General features: G+C 42.6%; 1 protein-coding gene across 2 annotated transcripts in view; it reads right to left on the bottom strand.

The window, feature by feature from the left end:
- Positions 1-21,814, bottom strand: part of LOC112266089 (NMDA receptor synaptonuclear signaling and neuronal migration factor-like) — a 59,272-nt gene that overhangs the window by 11,959 nt on the left and 25,499 nt on the right. Inside the window, exons 4-14 of one of the 2 annotated variants that reach the window (XM_042331417.1) lie at positions 20,649-20,721; positions 16,939-16,944; positions 14,900-14,977; positions 8,512-8,576; positions 7,396-7,485; positions 4,432-4,559; positions 3,345-3,428; positions 3,085-3,118; positions 2,866-2,936; positions 1,244-1,323; positions 1,008-1,110 (exon numbers count right to left, since the gene is read on the bottom strand). In XM_042331417.1, the coding sequence (XP_042187351.1) occupies positions 1,008-1,110; positions 1,244-1,323; positions 2,866-2,936; positions 3,085-3,118; positions 3,345-3,428; positions 4,432-4,559; positions 7,396-7,485; positions 8,512-8,576; positions 14,900-14,977; positions 16,939-16,944; positions 20,649-20,721 (812 nt within the window). The remainder of the gene's footprint in view (positions 1-1,007; positions 1,111-1,243; positions 1,324-2,865; positions 2,937-3,084; positions 3,119-3,344; positions 3,429-4,431; positions 4,560-7,395; positions 7,486-8,511; positions 8,577-14,899; positions 14,978-16,938; positions 16,945-20,648; positions 20,722-21,814) is intronic. The other variant, XM_042331418.1, reaches the window with a different exon arrangement.

Below are 21,814 nucleotides of genomic sequence, written 5' to 3'. Positions count from 1 at the left end.
TCTGGGTGAATGTTTTCCTGTTTGCCAATGACGGAATACAGCTCATTGAGTGCTAGCCTCAGTCTGTGGTGGTATCCAGACAGCTATGAAAAAGCTATGAAAAATACAGACAAACTCTCTAGGTAGATAGTGTGGTCAACAGCTAATCATGGGATACCTCAGGCGAGCAAAACCTTGAGACTTCCTTAGATATTGTGCACCAGCTGTTATCTACAAAAAATACATATTCCGCCACCCCTTGACTTACCAGACGCCGCTGTTCTATCCTGCCAATATAGCGTATAACCAGCCAGCTGTATTTTGATAATGTTGTCGTTCAGACACGACTCCGTGAAGCATTAAATATTAAAGTTTTGAATGTCCTGTTGGTAGTTTAATCTTCCGCATTAGGTCATAGATTTTATTTTCCAAAGATTGCATGTTTTCCAGCAGAATGGAAGGCAGTGGGGGTTTATTCGATCGCCTACAAATTCGCCATCATGACTCTTTTTCTCCGCCTTCTTTTCATGCAAATGACTGGGATCTGGGCCTGTTCCCGGGAAAGCAGTACGTCATTCACGTCGGGCTTGTGAAAGGAAAAAAAGGTTTCTGCCAGATTGTGGTGAGTTCTCAATTCTGATGTCCAGAATTTATTTGCGGTCATAAGAGATGGTAGCAGCAACATTATGTACAAATAAGTTAAACAATAAATTACAAACAATGCAAGGAAACAAACAAACAAAAAAACACAATTGGATAGGAACACATAAAACATCAGCCTTCTTCTCCAGCGCCAGCTGTTCAATAGTGTAAGTTAACTGGATAAGGTAGCAACATTTCAGTAACTTTATCAAAAAAAGGCATTTTTTTGCAGAGATCCCGGTTGGAAGATTCCCGGAATCATGAAGGGTAACAGCAGGAAATCCAGTAATTTTACAACTGGGATTTCTGGAAAACCTACATGGCGAATTTTGGAAAATGTTACCAGCATTTTGAAAGCCTAGTACAGGGAAACTAGAAATCCATACCTTTTCTCCATTGGCGCTCCCCAGAACATAGCAGCCCATTATATGAATGAGGTTGGGCTCAGGATTCAGCTTGCTCATAAACTGACTCAACTTCTTCCAAAACCTGTCAAAGAAGAGAGGGAGAGATGAAATGATTCAATATGTCTGAAATGTATGACTTTAGTCTGCACTGTATGTATCTAAAATACAGTGACAATTATCAAGGTGATATTGTTGTCAGAAGTGAGTTGTCTTACTGGATCATATCCTCCTCCTTCTCCACTTTGGCAAATGTGGCCACTTTGTTCTTGAGCAGGTACAGATGCCCCGGACCTCCCTGGAGAACAGGTTCATCTCAGTTACAGTATGTCCATGTAGAACTAACGGCAGCAGCAATAAGCTGACCTGAACACTGATTTTCAGACAGTAAGACCACATTCTCACAGAGTGTTCTTTAATGGAAAGATTTCCAACATAATCCAGGTAGAGACGTACCCCAGGGCAGCTGTCTAGGCCCCCTACTTTTTTTAGGCCCCCTACTTTTCTAATGACCTGCCACTGGCACTGAGTAAAGCCTGTGTGTCTATGTATGCTGATGACTCAACATTATACACCCCAGCTAACACAGCAAGTTAAATCACTGCAACACTTAACATAGAGTAGCAGTCACTTTTAGAATGGGTAGCAAGTGATAAGCTTGTCCTAAATATTTCAAAAAATAAAAGCATTGTACTTGGGACAAATCATTCACTAAAACCTAAACCTTAACTAAATCTTGTAATGAATAAGGTGAAAATTGAACAAGTTGAGGAGACTAAACTGCTTGGTGTAACCCTGGATTGTCATGGTCAAAACATATTGATTCAACGGTAGCTAAGATGGGGAGAGGTCTGTCCATAATAAAGCGCTCCTCTGCTTTTTCTTGACATCGCTATAAACAAAACAAGTCCTACTGGCCCTAGTTTTAACACACCTGGACTACTGCCATAGACGTAGGCAAATTACAGTTGGCCCAGAACAGAGCAACATGGCTGGCCCTTAAATGTACATGGTGAGCTAAGGTAAATAACTATCTCCCCTGGCCCAAAGTAGAGGAGAGATTAACTGCATCACTACTTGTCTTTGTGAGAGGTATTGACATGTTGAACAACTAGCACACAGCTAAGACACCCATGCATACCCCACAAGACATGCCACCAGGGGTCTCTTCACAGTCCCCAAGTCCAGAACAGACTCTGGGAAACATCAAGTACCTCATCAAGTAACTCACACAGATGTATCCCTTTCCTGCAGTCAAATAACTTAGTGGCTTCATCAGTGGAACGTTATTCATGTTTTTCATAATTTCATAATAATTATTGTACCATGTCAGATATAGAGTTGAACTGTATTACATTTTGAGTTTGCATCCTAATATTACATCACAGAACTGTTTGGTATAGAAACACCAGATTTTCTGCGTTAAAAAATGATCATGTTGATTAATTATTAATCAAATCCGGTATTAATCAACATGATTATTTTTGAACGCAGAAAATCCGGAAATTATTTTTTAAGCACATAACCATGTGTTTGAGATGTACACTTTTGTTTCAATGTAGATTTGTTTAAGACTACCAATAAACACTCTGTGTGACCCTGATTTAGCTCACTGCAGTAAAAGGTTAAAAAAACACAAAACTACACCTTATGGAACAACGCACACTGTGAAGAGACACACACACAGGCATACAAACACGCATTGTAATGTTGTAATACTGTTGTATTGTGGTATTATAAATGTTGTATTGTAGATATGTAGTGGTGGAGAAGTGGTGTAATAATGTGTTGTATGATATTAAAACCAAGGTTCTCAACCAGTTTCTTTGTCCTCTCTCACCTGACAGAAGATGAGCATGTTCCAGATCTTACAGCCTTTCCTATAGGCCATCAGCTTCTTCTCTATCTCCTCTGTGATTGGAGGGAATGAAACAGAAAGAGAAATAAATGTTACTTTCTGCTGTCAGAAGACCGGAGAGAGGTCACATACGGTACTATGGACAGGATCCTTATTCAGTGCACGCAATTAATCTAAGAAAACATCACACAATCTACTTACCAATGATGTCATCGAATGTGGCATGTTCATGATCCTACAAAAAATGTAAAATAAGAGGACCCAATAAGACATCTACAAGACAGTTCTAACTACCGGGGTGGTTTACGTTTAGCAGTCGATATTTTCCACATGAACCGTTTTCATTATGAAGTGTAGAAGAGACTCTCCAAAATCAATATTACAGTAATCTGAATGTCTAAGGCATTATCATAACATACAGTAGGAGTCGCATAACGGATGAGTAGATGAGAGGGACTCACATAAAGGATGGGGATGACGGACGGATCGTCCCTACGGATGATGTTAGGAACATATTCAGCCTTCGGGACCTTGGAGGATATCAGCTGGAAGAAGACAGACAGAAAGTCTCAACAACTATACGGATGTTAATGAAAAGCTGTCTACAATGGGTACATTATATTAAACTGTAAGAAATATCGTAATAAGAACGGAAGTAGTACAAATACAAGTTCAGAAACCAATCTACTTAGTGCTACGATATCAGTTGAAGGCAGTATTGCATAGAGCTAGAGATGTATTTTACTACAGTTTACTCTTTTAATTCATAACAACACACTGTTAATGACAATTAACAACAACACACTTATTAGCTATTAACAACACGCTGTTCTTAACTATTAATAGCAACACGCTGTTATTAACTATTAATAGCAACACACTGTTATTAACTATTAATAACAACACACTGTTATTAACTATTAATAGCAACACACTGTTATTAACTATTAATAGCAACACACTGTTAATAACACACTGTTAATAACTATCATTAACACACTGTTAAAAAATATTCATAACAGCACACGTATTAACTATTAATAACACACTGTTCATAACTATTAATAACACTGTTAATAAGTATTAATAACAACACACTGTTAACAACTATTAATAACACACTGTTAATAACTATTATTAACACACTGTTAAAAAATATTCATAACAGCACACTTATTAACTATTAATAACACACTGTTAATAACTATTAATAACACTGTTAATAAGTATTAATAACAACACACTATTAATAACACACTGTCATTAACTATTAGTAACACACTGTTATTAACAGTTAATAACAACACACTGTTAATAACAACACACTGTTAATAACTATGAATAACAACACAGTGTTAATAACTATGAATAACAACACACCGTTATTAACTATTAACCACACACTGTTATTAACTATTAATAACACAATGTTAATAACTATTAATAACAATAACTCCTCTCCTTGCACTGCTATTTTTATTTTCTTATTTTTTATTTTTGCTATGAGAGGCTGAATAACTGGTCTCTTAGGTGACCTGAGCATCTCACCATGATTTTGGGTGGGATGAAGTCCTCTCCCTCACAGGCTGCTCTCTCCATCTCTCTCTCCTCCTCCCAGTCTGCATCCTCCTGTGATCCTTCATCTAGAGCCCCTGAGGAGGACTGCAAGTCCCCACCTAACACACACACACACACACACACACACACACACACACACACACACACACACACACACACACACACACACACACACACACACACACATAGTGGGGGAGAGATGAAAGGATAGCAAACATACTATTAAAGGAGAGTTTGCAATCAAAAGCGGCGCACCTGGCAGCTGGCTGTTTGTAGATTGAACGTAGAACAGGCATTATAGAGACAACTAGAGGAAACAGAACACATTATCCCTTCCCTAGACATCACCAGCAATAAGGGAACTGAAAACATTATCCCTTCCCTAGACATCACCAGCAATAAGGGAACAGAACACATTAACCCTTCTCTAGACATCACCAGCAATAAAGGAAACAGAACACATTATCCCTTCACTGGTCATCAACAGTAATAAAGGAAACAGAACACATTATCCCTTCCCTAGACAACAACATCAATAAAGGAAAAGGAACACATCCCTTCCCTAGACATCAACATCAATAAAGGAAACAGAACACATGATCCCTTCCCTAGACATCAACATCAATAAAGGAAACAGAACACATAGACCACAGGTTACAGAGACATACAAAACATGAAGATGAAGGACAATACTTTGAACAGACAACCACAGAGCTTGGAACAGACAACAACAGAACTTGGAACAGACAACCACAGAGCTTGGAACAGACAACCACAGAGCTTGGAACAGACAACCACAGAGCTTTGGAACAGACAATAATAGAGCTTGGAACAGACAATCATAGAGCTTTGGAACAGACAATCATAGAGCTTGGAACAGACAATAATAGAGCTTGGAACAGACAATCACAGAGCTTGGAACAGACAACCACAGAGCTTTGGAACAGACAATAATAGAGCTTGGAACAGACAATCATAGAGCTTGGAACAGACAATAATAACAGAGCTTGGAACAGACAATCACAGAGCTTTGGAACAGACAACCAACAGAACTTGGAACAGACAACCACAGAGCTTTGGAACAGACAATAATAGAGCTTGGAACAGACAATCATAGAGCTTGGAACAGACAATCATAGAGCTTGGAACAGACAATAATAGAGCTTGGAACAGACAATCACAGAGCTTGGAACAGACAACCACAGAGCTTTGGAACAGACAATCCTTGGAACAGAGCTTGGAACAGACAATCACAGAGCTTTGGAACAGACAACCACAGAACTTGCTTTGGAACAGACAATAATAGAGCTTGGAACAGACAATCATAGAGCTTGGAACAGACAACCACAGAGCTTGGAACAGACAACCACAGAGCTTTGGAACAGACAACCACAGAGCTTGGAACAGACAACCACAGAGCTTTGGAACAGACAACCACAGAGCTTTGGAACAGACAATAATAGAGCTTGGAACAGACAATCATAGAGCTTGGAACAGACAACCACAGAGCTTGGAACAGACAACCACAGAGCTTTGGAACAGACAACCACAGAGCTTGGAACAGACAATCATAGAGCTTGGAACAGACAATAATAGAGCTTGGAACAGACAATCATAGAGCTTGGAACAGACAACCACAGAGCTTGGAACAGACAACCACAAAGCTTTGGAACAGACAACCACAGAGCTTGGAACAGACAACCACAGAGCTTTGGAACAGACAATAATAGAGCTTGGAACGGACAATCATAGAGTTTGGAACGGACAATCATAGAGCTTGGAACAGACAATCATAGAGCTTGGAACAGACAATAATAGAGCTTGGAACAGACAATCACAGAGCTTGGAACAGACAATCATAGAGCTTGGAACAGACAATCATAGAGCTTGGAACGGACAATCACAGAGCTTGGAACGGACAATCATAGAGCTTGGAACGGACAATCATAGAGCTTGGAACGGACAATCATAGAGCTTGGAACGGACAATCATAGAGCTTGGAACAGACAATCATAGAGCTTGGAACGGATAATCATAGAGCTTGGAACAGACAACCACAGAGCCTGGAACAGACAATTATAGAGCTTGGAACGGACAATCATAGAGCTTGGAACAGACAACCACAGAGCTTGGAACGGACAATCATAGAGCTTGGAACAGACAATCATAGAGCTTGGAACGGACAATCATAGAGCTTGGAACAGACAACCACAGAGCTTGGAACAGACAATCATAGAGCTTGGAACAGACAATCACAGAGCTTGGAACAGACAATCATAGAGCTTGGAACAGACAATCACAGAGCTTGGAACAGACAATCATAGAGCTTGGAACAGACAATCACAGAGCTTGGAACGGACAATCACAGAGCTTGGAACGGACAATCACAGAGCCTGGAACAGAAAACCACAGCATGGAACAGACAATCACAGAGCTTGAAACATACAAGCACATATTCAGACAGACCCAGGACATATACATAGGATGACAGAGACGTACAGTATGGGCGTAAAGAATGGACAGAAACGGTAGAGCGTCACAGTCTGATGTGAAGAGGATGAGGACAAGTACAGTCATGGTCAAACTGTCTGTAGAGGAGAGCTTCTTTCAATGATCACAGGGAGAAAACGTGTGTGTGTGTGTGTGTGTGTGTGTGTGTGTGTGTGTGTGTGTGTGTGTGTGTGTGTGTGTGTGTGTGTGTGTGTGTGTGTGTGTGTGTGTGTGTGTGTGTGTGTGTGTGTGTGTGTGTGTGTGTGTGTGCACAGGTATGTAGTGTAGATACAATCTTTTTCATGTTTGTGCCTGAAAATAATAGTTACAAAAATAATGTACATGCTTATGCCGAGTATGCTTGAGTGAAGGTGTGTTCGCGTATGTGTCATTGCATGTCAGCTTGCGTGAGTGAGTGTGTGTATAGTATTTGTGTGAACTCACTGTCTCTAGAGCCATGGAGAGAGTCAGGCTTCATGGGGATGGGGTCACTCCAGGAGCGGTTGAAACTCTTGGCTCGACGGTCAGCATATGCTGATGAAGGAGTGGAGGATAATGACAATGAGTGGAGGATGACGAGGGGGATCACACATACACTTTCCCTAAGCAACCCCATACACACACACACGCGAGCCCTAAACACACATCCATATTCTCCTGAAGTGTACAGTCGTTCACTATTTCAAATCTAAAAGCATTGGATTGGTGGAGGCTAGAGGGAGTTTTCACCATACTTTCAAATCAGTGAATGAAGGGGAGTAGGGATAATTGGGACATAACCACTCAACACAGACGCCAAAACACACTTCCCAAATGTACAACACATGCCGTTTCATTTAAATCAGCACCCCTGTTTGGATGAAAACAGTTTAGTTGTATTCCTCTTGCCGTGTCATCATAACTATATAGTGGCACTGAGTGGGTGAACATCTGGTGTTCCAGCTCACAGCTGGGGCTGGCGTATCCAAACCACTCAGTCACTTAATGCCTGCTAATGAGGTCCATTCCTCTACTAGCTTCTTCTAACAAAACATCCTACTGTAAAACCCCTGCTAATATAATACATTTTTCCACCAGCTTCTTCTAACAAGACATCCTACTGTAAAACCACAACTTGGAAGCTTTTATGCCATGCAGTTAATTATCTTGACTCTTGGACCACTTTGAGGAGACCGAGAGTTCTGATCTCCTCACATATTTAATTATTTCCCAGACAGGTTTAAATGGTAATGGAAACTAGATTTACTTCCTAAAGTGTTTCCATTCCTCTTTAAATTTAGAGGGCACCGAATCTAGAGGGGAGAATATGTGGAAAGTGGTGGGTGAGGTGGAATCCGATGTGTTTAGGAGACTTCACTACTAAAGCTCCACCACGCCCCCTGCACCAGACCACTTTCAACTAGATAATATGGAGCCAAACTTATTTCTAAATGCATACATGTACCTTTAACCTACCATACTGTCCATTATATCCTGCACATGTACTGTATAGGCTACATGCATTTAGCACAAGCACACTAATGAAGTCCACATAATAATAAGCTACGACGCCACACTCACTGGGGAACTCACTCTGAGCCTTCATTCTGCGGCTGCCCACCATTCTCAGGTGCTTCCGGAAGTTTCTGTTGTAGAAAAGAAAAGAGGAGAGGAAAGGGGAGGGAGGGAGGGAGGGAGGAGGGAGGGAGGGAGGGAGGGAGGGAGGGAGGGAGGGAGGGAGGGAGGGAGGGAGGGAGGGAGGGAGGGAGGGAGGGAGGGAGGGAGGGAGGGAGGGAGGGAGGGAGGGGGGGAGAGGGAGGGAGGGAGGGAGGGAGGGAGGGAGGGAGGGAGGGAGGGAGGGAGGGAGGGAGGGAGGGAGGGAGGGAGGGAGGGAGGGAGGGAGGGGGACGGAAGGGAGGGAGGGAGGGAGAGAGGGAGGAGGGAGGGAGGGAGGGAGGGAGGGAGGTTTCAGTATACAGTGAAAGCCACAGACACAGAGGGTGAAAGGCAGAAGAAGAGGAACAATTTAGTAACTTATCTGGACAGGAAAGCGAAACAGCTTTTCAATCAATGCCTGGCCATGGACTGCAGGATCAAGTGTTTGAAGTTATTCAGTCATATCTGATTCAGTTCAAACTCTGTCATGACCTGATTCAACTGCATCAAAAGAGATGAACTCTTTCACAAAGGTTGGTCGGTCTGACTCATCCATAAGCTCCTCAGAAAAAAAAAATCTAAAACATTGTGGAATTGTGATAAAACTATCCAAGCTTGTGAAACATGTTTCTGTCTGTGATTCTGCCGTCATCCACTGACAAGCTCTTGAAAAAAATAATAAACATGTCAAGTTAGTCACACAGAAAGTGTTCTCAATGTAGGACACTGTGGAGAAGATTTAGTAATGAATAGAGATAACCTTGTTACCTGAGCCTTGTACATTGCCTCCTCATAACCATGAGAAAAACAAACGTTGTATCTCTTTATTTGAGAGGCAATTAACAAAGGCCTTTTTCCTGAAACACATTCGATGATATGGCTTAATAAGGTGCTCATGTACAACTCATGTATGTTAAACCTCCCCTCTTTCTATCCCTCTCTCTCTGACTTAGACGTTAAAATTAGACTTTGACTTAGAAGTTTAATACTGCCCTCCCTCTCATCCCTCATTACTCCTCTTTTCCACCCACCTCATCCCTTATTCCCTTGTCTCTCACTCTACAAAGCTGGGTGTCTGGCATCACGCATCCATGGTTACGATTCATGTTGTGGATCAAACAGAGTCATTATGTATGCTTGTGTGTGTGTGTGCGCACGTGCAAGTTATTGTCTTCAGTTTACCCACAAACACTGCATGCCTTAAAGGATTAAAAGAGGGAAAGGCAGGAAGTAGAGAGGGAAAAGGATAAGGGGAAACAGAGGAAAGAAACAACTCAAAGTGGAACACAGTGGAAGAATTGAACACAGTGGAAGAATTGAAACAAGCCTAAAACAGTGTTATCATAATTCATGAAGGCTTGTCTGACTCATGGTGCTATTGTGCGTCCATGCCTCTGTGAGACACTTTTAGCGCCGTGGTCGCATGTCCCTGTTTAAGTGGAAGATCTCAAAGTTATGTTACCACATGTTTTCCAGCATGCATTACTGAACCTCTCTACTGTAGTAGCGGGGTCATTCTTGAATTGCAGTGATAAATGCTGTGACTTGACTTGCAGAGGTGTAGTGACGTTGGGTATTTTGGATATCTACACTACATGACCAAAAGTATGTGGACACCCGCTAATTTTACAGGGTGTCCACATACTTTGTATATATAGTGCATTTATTATTTTGAATGCTAGAAAGTCAACAAAGTACGTAATATATTTTGTAGATCAATAATAACAAAGAAGGCTATTAAAATACCTTTTTTTACTAGTTTAATGTGTATCCCTCAGTTTTATGTCAGTGGTGTGACCATTTTGAAAATCACTGATTACTAAGATATACAAGGACCTTGCATATTCTTTCCAGTAGCAAACTGTTATTTACTTAATCACACTCTATGTCACAAATTTGAGGATTCCATTGCTAATTTGGTGTGTCTCAGTGGAGGCTGCTGAGGGGAGGACAGCTCAAAATATTGGCTGGAATGGAGTCAATGGAATGGTATCAAACACATGGAAACCACGTGTCTGATACGCTTGATACCATTCCATTGACTAGACATTATTATGAGCCGTCCTCCCCTCAGCAGCCTCCACTGGTGTGTCTAAATCCAAAGTGTCAAAATGAAAGGATTGATGACCTTAGATTTTAGCATTTGAAGCCTCCATTTTAGAAAATGTAACAAAAATGTATCTTTGGTGATACCATCAGTAGCTAGGTTTCCATCCAATTGGCGACAGAGTTCCATGTGAATATTCATAAATCCGCATGAAAACAATAAGTGCATTTCCCCACCAGAGAATAGTTTACATCAAATTGACTTGTTGCAGATAAAAGTCTGTGCGTAAATATGTAGTGCACATAAAAATACATTTTGCAGTTCCCTGTACCGAATAAAAAATACAAGTTAAATGGGTTTCCATCGCATTTTCAATTCTACTGATGGTTTTCTCACAAAAAGGGTTTGCTTTATATAGCGAGTGTTCCCACTCTGGTATTGGCATGTGCGCTCTAACCAACAGCACACAGATTCTAGTACTGTATATGCATGCTGTTGACTAGAGCACACATATAGCCTCAATGACGAGATTGTTATAGACAAAAGAGCAAGATTATTTTTAGTTGTCAAACGGCAACCACGCATTGATGATCAAGTCACCAGAATAAAACCCTCAATATTTATTGGAAAGGAGCATCAACCTCATCACCTTGCGCTTTCACCACCCTGATAAATTCATAATTATTTATTTCATCTGTAGCCTGATAAACTGCATGTTTTCTAGACGAGTCGTAGAGGGAGGCACAACATGTCATCGTGTGACTCTAAATTTAGTTCGATATGAGGGATATTATGTCAATATTTGCGCAAAAAAGCGTTTCCACTGACATTTCTCACATAATTAAATTTACCGACACAAAAAGATCCCACCATGTCTAGAGTATTTTGCTTTGTTGACATTTGGAAAGTTCACAGGAACATTTTCTGTTTCCATCAGGCCTGTCATTTTTATCTGAGGTGTACTTTAGGTTACTACTCCTACTGCTGGCACAATGTTATCAAAATGGTACATGTGCATTATTTAAAGTCATTAAGCTATCATATACACTGAATGAAATATAAATAAAGTGTTGGTCCCATGTTTTATGAGCTGAAATAAAAGATCACAGAAATAATCAATTATGCACGAAAAGCTTATTTCTCTCAAATTGTATGCACAAATTTGTTTATATTCCTATTAGTGAGCATTTCTGCTTTGCCAAGATAATCCATCCACTGACAGGTGTGGCATATCAAGAAGCTGATTAAAGAGCATGATCATTACACAGGTGCACCATGTGCTGGGGACAATAAAAGGCCACTCTAAAATTTGCAGTTTTGTCACACAACACAATGCCACAGATGTCTCATGTAGTTTTGAGGGAGTGTGCAATTAGCATGCTGAGTGCAGGAATGTCCACCAGAGCGATTGCCAGAGAATTTAATGTTAATTTCTCTACCATAAGCCGTGTCATTTTACAGAATTTGGCAGTATGTCCAAACAGACTCACAACCGCAGACCAAGTGTAACCACGCCAGCCCAGGACCTCCACATCCGGCTTCTTCACCTGCAGGATCCTCTGAGAACAGCCACCCGGACAGCTGATGACATTTTGGGTTTGCACAACCGAAGAATTTCTGCACAAACTGTCAGAAACTGTCTCAGGGAAGCTCATCTGTGTGTTCGTCATCCTCACCAGGGTCTTGAACAGTCTGTAACCAACTTTGGTGGGAAAAAGCTCACCATCGATTGCCATTGGAACACTGGAGAAGTGTGCTCTTCACGGATGAATCCCGGTTTCAACCTTCCCGGGCAGGTGGCAGACAGCCTGTATGGCGTCGTGAGGGAGAGCGGGTTGCTGATGTCAACATTGTGAACAGAGTGGTGGTGGGGTTATGGTATGGGCAGGCATAAGCTACGGAAAAGGAACACAATTGCACTTTATCAATGGAAATTTGAATGCACAGAGATACCGTGATGAGATCTTGAGGCCCATTGTCATGCCATTCATCTGCTGCCATCACCTCATATTTTAGCATGATAATGCACGGTCCCATGTCGCAAGGATCGGTACACAATTCCTGGAAGCTGAAAATGTTCCAGTTCTTCCATGGCCTGCATACTCTCCATACTCCAATTCCCGCTAATATCCAGCAACTTCACACAGCCATTGAAGAAGAGTGGAACAACATTCCACAGGCCACTATCAACAGCCTGATCAACTGCGATTTAGATGGTCACACCAGATACTAACTTGTTTTCTTATCTGTGACCAACAGATGCACATCTGTATAGTCATGTAAATCCATAGATTAAGGCCTGGTGAATTTATTTCAATTGACTGATTTCCTTATATGAACTGTAACTCAGTAAAATCTTAGACATTTTTGCATGTTGCGTTTATATTTTTTGTTCACTATAAATTGATTTAGAATGAGAGATGTACCCAAAAATGTACCCAAATAAAAATATAGAAAAATAAAGTTCATTTTTTCCAAAATGTCATGCCCAAATGCCACCGTAATTGAAGAATGACCCAGTGTGAATATCCTAATTAGCTAACCATGTTGGAAAAAGCATACCTCATGCTGTGCATTCTGTGTCCAATTTATAATGGTTATTCATTTCCCAAACTATTTCACTGAGACTGTTGCCCAACAGCTTGCATTAACAAGCCAAAGGTAATTTGTGTTTTCTAGACAGCTGGGTTTCAAATGAGATATTGTCAAGGTCTCTTACACAAATCAACTGGATGCCTGTGATGGCACGATGTTCTGCCTGGAATGACTCCCGAATGACTCAGAGAGAGAAAGAGAGCGAGAGAGAGAGAGAGAGAGAGAGAGAGAGAGAGAGAGAGAGAGAGAGAGTTCTCTGTGAGCTATAAAGAACAGATCATGTGTGTTGGTGCTGACTGATATTATCCTTTAGACCTAGATTAATGAGGAAGGTTCCGGTGTGCATGCGTGTGTGTGTGTTACTCTTCTTCGTCCTATCGCCACCCATCCATATGTTTTCCTTTCATCTAAATAGAATAAATCTTACCAAATCAATACAATCAAGAACCCATCTCATACACATGAGAACCATGGGGCACTGAATACACTGACAATATACTGTACCCTTCATGCTGTAAAGACAGAGCTACACTGTGACACATTGATGCCTACAGTCACAGCCAAACAACACTATCCAGGAGAAAAGTGAACTACACTCCAGTCTGGATGAACACAGTCACACGTCAGTGTGCACTGCAGCAGCTCAATGTTTAAGACGGTCACACCAACACCTGCACCATGAAAAATGGCAAACGTTGATTCATCGCCTATTGTTGCACAGCCAACGGGACTGCGGACTGAAAAGTAGAACAATTTAGCAAATGGCTACATTTGACCAAAGACTTATGGGTCCTGATCAAAAGTAGCACACTACATAGGGAATATGGTGCCATTTGGGACAGCTGTACCGCTGTAGATGGGACCAGGAGCTGGTTTGGAGTTAGTGAGACTGACACTGTGCTACAATAGCCTTCCTCCTTTTTTCACCAGCCCATCCATGTCCAGACAGCAATCACAGCAAACCAGACACTCACGCACACCAAATTACTATTGACTTCTGGAGTCTGTTGTCTGGCCCTTTTTGTTGACAGGCAAAGGTTTCCCTGACTTTTCAAAACCTACATCAGAAAATGATCTCCAATAATATTTTGTTCAGGGTAGACTTTAACATGGCCGCCTGTCAGCATGCTCCTTTGGAACGCTTGGAAAATGTGTAATTTGAGGGTATTGTGAAAATTCCATAATCTGAAAAAGTTCAAAGTTATATGATTTTATGATTTTCATGTCTCTGAGATCACATGCTCGACATTGTACTGTTGAGAATGCAATCAGAACTCCATTTCACGTTTTACATTTGATCGAGCTATTCCAGTCAGGAAATATACCGGGCCTGGGATTTTAAAGTAGTTTTCACAAAGTGTTGTATCATAAAGATCCTTAGAACAGTGAGAGGCTATTGAGACAAGGTTGGTCATTAGAGTTGGTCTGACGGGCTGTGTGTGTGTGTGTGTGTGTGTGTGTGTGTGTGTGTGTGTGTGTGTGTGTGTGTGTGTGTGTGTGTGTGTGTGTGTGTGTGTGTGTGTGTGTGTGTGTGTGTGTGTGTGTGTGTATGTCTGTCTCTGTTTCCATATGTCTGTGTCTCAGTGCAGGGGTTGTTGGGGTGTGGGGGGGACAACAACACTACAGCACTACATACAGGTGCAGGACAGTCAGGTCAGACATGGACCATACCTCTCAGTCTCGGTTACTGGAGCGGTTGCCTCTTGTTCCCTTTTCCTCCTCTTTCTCTCAGCAATGCCCCGGAATGCCCTGCTGGGATGTCACAGTGTTAACGGGGTCAGAGGTGAGGGGCTGGGGGTGTGAGTGCAGGGTTATAGAACGTTAGTGAGACAGGATCCACGTCACAGAGGGTTAGCCACTACAGTGTTGCAACAAGTCAGCGGCTAGTGGGTTAGAGCCAGCAGAACAGGTAAGTGTTGTACACCACACACAAACATGGTGCACACTGCAGACTGACACACACTGCAGACTGAAACACACACTGTAGACTGACACACACTGCAGACTGACACACACTGCAGACTGACACACACTGTAGACTGACACACACTGCAGACTGACACACACTGCAGACTGACACACACTGCAAACTGACACACACTGTAGACTGACACACACTGCAGACTGACACACACTGCAGACTGACACACACTGTAGACTGACACACACTGCAAACTGACACACACTGCAGACTGACACACACTGCAGACTGACACACACTGCAAACATGCACACACTGCAAACTGACACACACTGCAAACTGACACACACTGCAAACATACACACACTGCAAACTGACACACTGCAAACTGACACACTGTAAATTGACACACACTGCAAACTGACGTACACTGCCATCTGACACACACTGCAAACTGACACACACAAGGATACTATCAAGCCACCAATCAGAGACCAAGAGGAGCAGAACTTAGACAGAAACAGGGCCACAACGGTCAAGTACACAGGAAACTATCCATTGCACCAATTGTGTGTGTGCATATGAGTGTTTGAGTGATTGAGTGATTGAGAGTGTGGGTGTTTCCCTCTGAAATGGATATATGCTGTGACAGGGTGCCAAAAGAAGTAACCATCATGCCTGACAGCATTTATCAGAGTCCTATCCATGTCCTATGCATTAGGCTCAAACATTATCAGTCAGACAGATGATGAGAGCTGTGTGTGTGTGTGTGTGTGTGTGTGTGTGTGTGTGTGTGTGTGTGTGTGTGTGTGTGTGTGTGTGTGTGTGTGTGTGTGTGTGTGTGTGTGTGTGTGTGTGTGTGTGTGTGTGTGTGTGCTGTGTGTGTGTGTGTGTGTGTGTGTGTGTGTGTGTGTGTGTGTGTGTGTGTGTGTGTGTGTGTGTGTGTGTGTGTGTGTGTGTGTGTAAACTAGACTGTTGTGTGCTGTGGTATAAAATAATAATCACTATTAAGACGATACAATAGATTACTTTACAACCAGGTCTAAACTAGATCTATGAATACTGAACAACTCCCATGTATAATCTATTCACTCTCTGTGCATCCCAAATGACACTCTATTCCATTTGTATTTGTATTGCACTACCTTTGACCAGGGTAGTGCACTATAAAGGAAATAGGGTGCCATTTGGGATGAAGCCTTTTCTTCTATCTACACAGAGACCACTAAAATGATTAGTGGTATAATTACTTCATCCTGGAACTATCTACTACCTATATATATATATATAGAGGTATGACCCTGGCTGTGTCTGGTACAGAGGAACAGAACACTATGCTACCATCTCATCTGACTCACTATTCTATATAACTCTGTCTGTCATATATTCTGCCTTGTTGGATCGATATATTAATACAATATAATCCTAGCTATACTGTAAGACAAACCAGTTCAATTGAAAATCTTTATTAATGGACGATAAAGATGTTTTTTAAAGCCATCTAGTGATAAATCAATCTATGCTTATTTACAATTTAGACCCATTATGTTGAATATGTTTATTCATTGGAGATTTTGATACTCTGTAATGTTTTATTCATTGGAGATTTGGATACTCAGTAATGTTTTTCCATAACTTCAAACACTCAGCCAGGCAAGGGGGTTAATAGGGGTTAATGAGGACACTGGAGACAGTAGGTAGTAGCACAGGAAGAGATAGATAGCCAAGAGTCAAAAGGAGAGTAAATTGTCTGAGGCGCACAGGGAAGGAGAAAAAAACTGTTACTCACGATATTCTGTAGATGCAGGAGTTGGTGCAGGCAGGAGTTGGTGCAGGCAGAAGTTGGTGCAGGCAGGAGTTGGTGCAGGCAGGAGTTGGTGCAGGCCGTGTGAAGAGGGGAGGGAAGAGAGGACAAAAAAGTTAGACACTTCAGTCATAAATATTGGACTTGACAGACAGATATACTGTACACTTGGGAGGGTTAGCTGTTAATCATATGATATTCCAGTCAAGGACACTGAACGCATCCCAAATGGCGCCCTATTCCCTACATTGTGCACTACTTTTTACCGGTCAACAAAGTACACTATATGTGGAATATAACACAGGGCCTGTGACACCAGGTGTGGATCCAAGGGGAGTGAGTACTAAGTAAGAGGAGAGGACAGGTAATGAAGAGGAACGGAGTGACAGAGACATATGAGGAGATAAGGAAACAAAGACATTGACAGATGTGCTCAAAGAGGGAGCGAGAGAGCGTGGGATCCTGAGAGATGTCCGGAGAGGAGAGGAAAGATGAGTGGAGCGAGGGAGTAGAGAGAGAGAGAGAGAGTGTGGGATCCTGAGAGACGTCCGGAGAGGAGAGGATAGATGAGTGGAGCCAGGGAGCAGAGAGAGAGAGAGCGTGGGATCCTGAGAGACGTCCGGAGAGGAGAAGATAGATGAGTGGAGTGAGGAAGCAGGGAGAACAACAGAGGCGCGCTGGGAGGGCAGAATGTGTGTGTGGGCCATAATTACTAGTTCAACCAGACATGTGATAATTAAGCAGTCAGCGGTGAAAGTGTGTGTGTGTGTGTGTGTGTGGTTGTGTGTGTGTGTGTGTGTGTGTGTGCATGCGTGCGTGCGTGGAGAATGGGGTTGCAAAGCTACCTGAACTTACCAAAGTTGCTAGAATCTTTAGTACTAATTAACAGGTAATCTATTTTAACTTTAGTCATGTATACTCGAATAACTTAACTTAAAAAATATTTGTTCATATATAGAACATTTGTTTTATATCTGTGTCATATTGTCCATGCGGTTCTAGTGGATAGACCATACGGTTCAAGAGAAAATTGCTTATTTAATGAAACAATGTATGTATGTAATCAAAAATGGCATTATATACAATTAACTCTGCGACTGTTCCAACTATTTACTTTTTTCACAACTGCCACCAGTTTGGTGCCAAACATTTTCAAGAAAAACATATTGACATAGTAAAATAAATAAAAGTGTTTAAAAATATACAAAGGATATTTAATGCTGAAACCCTCTTACCCTCATATGGGGCAGCAGGTAGCCTAGTGGTTAGAGTGTTGGACTTGTAACCGAAAGGTTGCAAGATTGAATCCCAGAGCTGACAAGGTGAAAATCTTATGTTCTAACCCTGGACAAGGCAGTGTTACCCACTGTTATCCACTGTTCCTAAGCCGTCAATTAGAATTTCTTCTTAACTGACTTGCATAGTTAAATAAAATATTGAACACCAATTGTATTCACTATGTTGACGGTGAATATTTGGGATAATGTTTTCCAGCTTTGTCATCTAATGTATTACATAAAATGTGTCCCCTCTAAAACCACTGGCCTCCAACTGTCCCCTTTAAAAATACTGGCTTCCAACTGTGTTCTATAAAACCACTGACCTCCAACCGTGTCCTATAAAACCACTGGCCTCCAACTGTGTCCTATAAAACCACTGGCCTCCAACTGTCCCCTTTAAAACCACTGGCCTCCAACTGTGTCCTATAAAACCACTGGCCTCCAACTGTGTCCTATAAAACCACTGGCCTCCAACTGTGTCCTATAAAACCATTGGCCTCCAACTGTCCCCTTTAAAACCACTGGCCTCCAACTGTCCCCTTTAAAACCACTGGCCTCCAACTGTGTCCTAAAAAACCACTGGCCTCCAACTGTCCCCTTTAAAACCACTGGCCTCCAACTGTGTCCTATAAAACCACAGGCCTCCAACTGTCCCCTTTAAAACTACTGGCCTCCAACTGTGTCCTATAAAACCACTGGCCTCCAACTGTCCCCTTTAAAACCACTGGCCTCCAACTGTGTCCTATAAAACCATTGGCCTCCAACTGTCCCCTTTAAAACCACTGGCCTCCAACTGTGTCCTATAAAACCATTGGCCTCCAACTGTCCCCTTTAAAACCACTGGCCTCCAACTGTCCCCTTTAAAACCACTGGCGTCCAACTGTGTCCTAAAAACCACTGGCCTCCAACTGTCCCCTTTAAAATCACTGGCCTCCAACTGTGTCCTATAAAACCACTGGCCTCCAACTGTCCCCTTTAAAACCACTGGCCTCCAACTGTGTCCTATAAAACCACTGGCCTCCAACTGTGTCCTATAAAACCACTGGCCTCCAACTGTGTCCTATAAAACCACTGCCCTCCAACTGTCCCCTTTAAAACCACTGGCCTCCAACTGTGTCCTATAAAACCATTGGCCTCCAACTGTCCCCTTTAAAACCATTGGCCTCCAACTGTCCCCTTTAAAACCACTGGCCTCCAACTGTGTCCTATAAAACCATTGGCCTCCAACTGTCCCCTTTAAAACCACTGGCCTCCAACTGTCCCCTTTAAAACCACTGGCCTCCAACTGTGTCCAAAAAAACCACTGGCCTCCAACTGTCCCCTTTAAAATCACTGGCCTCCAACTGTGTCCTATAAAACCACTGGCCTCCAACTGTCCCCTTTAAAACCACTGGCCTCCAACTGTGTCCTATAAAACCACTGGCCTCCAACTGTCCCCTTTAAAACCACTGGCCTCCAACTGTGTCCTATAAAACCATTGGCCTCCAACTGTCCCCTTTAAATCCATTGGCCTCCAACTGTCCCCTTTAAAACCACTGGCCTCCAACTGTGTCCTAAAACTGGCCTCCAACCACTGGCCTCCAACTGTCCCCTTTAAAACCACTGGACTCCAACTGTGTCCTATAAAACCACTGGCCTCCAACTGTCCCTTTTAAAACCACTGGACTCCAACTGTGTCCTATAAAACCACTGGCCTCCAACTGTGTCCTATAAAACCACTGGCCTCCAACTGTGTCCTATAAAACCACTGGCCTCCAACTGTGTCCTATAAAACCACTGGCCTCCAACTGTCCCCTTTAAAACCACTGGCCTCCAACTGTGTCCTATAAAACCACTGGACTCCAACTGTGTCCTATAAAACCACTGGCCTCCAACTGTGTCCTATAAAACCACTGGCCTCCAACTGTCCCCTTTAAAACCACTGGCCTCCAACTGTGTCCTATAAAACCACTGGCCTCCAACTGTCCCCTTTAAAACCACTGGCCTCCAACTGTGTACTATAAAACCACTGGCCTCCAACTGTGTCCTATAAAACCACTGGCCTCCAACTGTGTCCTTTAAAACCACTGGCCTCCAACTGTCCCATTTAAAACCACTGGCCTCCAACTGTGTCCTATAAAACCAATGGGCTCCAACTGTCCCCTTTAAAACAACTGGCCTCCAACTGTGTCCTATAAAATCACTGGCCTCCAACTGTGTCCAGGGCACAGCCATGTGAAGGAGTCTAAGGCTACATCCCAAAAAGCACCCTATTCCCTTTATTGAGAACTACTGTGTATAAGGAATATTGTGCATATTTGGGAGGCACTCTAGAACTCATCCATCATTAGCACACGGAACTCTTTGAGGCAGCCATGTCGTGTTCAGTAGGAGTGGAGCAGAGTGGTGAGGTTATATCTGGTATCCTATACTCACGCCTGCATTGTTGTGGTAGCCGTCTGGAAGCTGAACATGTTCTCTTTGGGGAACCAGCTATTAGGGTTGTCCTCTACAAACAAAGGAGATAAAGCAGAAGTTTAGCCCACAACATTACACTTCAAAAGTTGTTGTCTGTCAGCTGTTACCCTTCACCACACAATGTGCTTTGAGTTTGAGAAAAACATTATATCGCAAATGAGTCTTACCACAGGGGACAAGGTATGGGGATAAAGAGACACAAAGACACCTAAAAGCCCCACTCCCCTCCATCCTTCCATCCTCCATCATCATCATAATACTTATGCAAAATTCTATAGAAATTGGATTTCAAACAGCTAAATGCTTTTTCAACTGTATTTTTGATAAATGTCAATCTGGTTTTGTTTCCACCCCAGCACAGAGACAGCCTATTTATTGTGTTTTTTTACTGTAAATTCAGCAAAATAAGAAACGTCCTCTCACTGTCAACTGCGTTTATTTTCAGAAAACTTAACATGTGTAAATATTTGTATGAACATAACAAGATTCAACAACTGAGACAAACTGAACAAGTTCCAAAGGGGACAGTTGGAGGCCATGTGACTAACAGAAATGGAATAATGTGTCCCTGAACAAAGGGGGGGTCAAAATCAAAAGTAACAGTCAGTATCTGGTGTCTGGCCACCAGCTGCATTAACAAGTACTGCAGTGCATCTCCTCCTCATGGACTGCGCCAGATTTGCCAGTTCTTGATGTAAGATGTTACCCCACTCTTCCACCAAGGCACCTGCAAGGTCCTGTACATTTCTGGGGGGTATGGCCCTAGCCCTCACCCTCCGATCCAACAGTTCCCAGATGTGCTCAATGGGATTGAGATCCGGACTCTTCGCTGGCCATGGCAGAACACTGATATTCCTGTCTTGCAGGAAATCATGCACAGAACGAGCAGTATGGCTGGTGGCATTGTCATGCTGGAGGGTTACGTCAGGATGAGCCTGCAGGAAGGGTACCACATGAGGGAGGAGGATGTTTTCCCTGTAACGCACAGCATTGAGATTGCTTGCAATGACAACAAGCTCAGTCCGTTGATGCTGTGACACATCGCCCCAGACCATGACGGACCCTCCACCTCCAAACCGATCCCGCTCCAGAGTACAGGCCTCGGTGTAATGCTCATTCCTTCG

This window comes from Oncorhynchus tshawytscha, linkage group LG12, assembly GCF_018296145.1.
Source record: "Oncorhynchus tshawytscha isolate Ot180627B linkage group LG12, Otsh_v2.0, whole genome shotgun sequence".
Classification (NCBI taxonomy): Eukaryota; Metazoa; Chordata; class Actinopteri; order Salmoniformes; family Salmonidae; genus Oncorhynchus; species Oncorhynchus tshawytscha.
The sequence above is the reverse complement of the archived record's forward strand: the minus strand, read 5'-3'. Positions and strand labels throughout refer to the sequence as shown.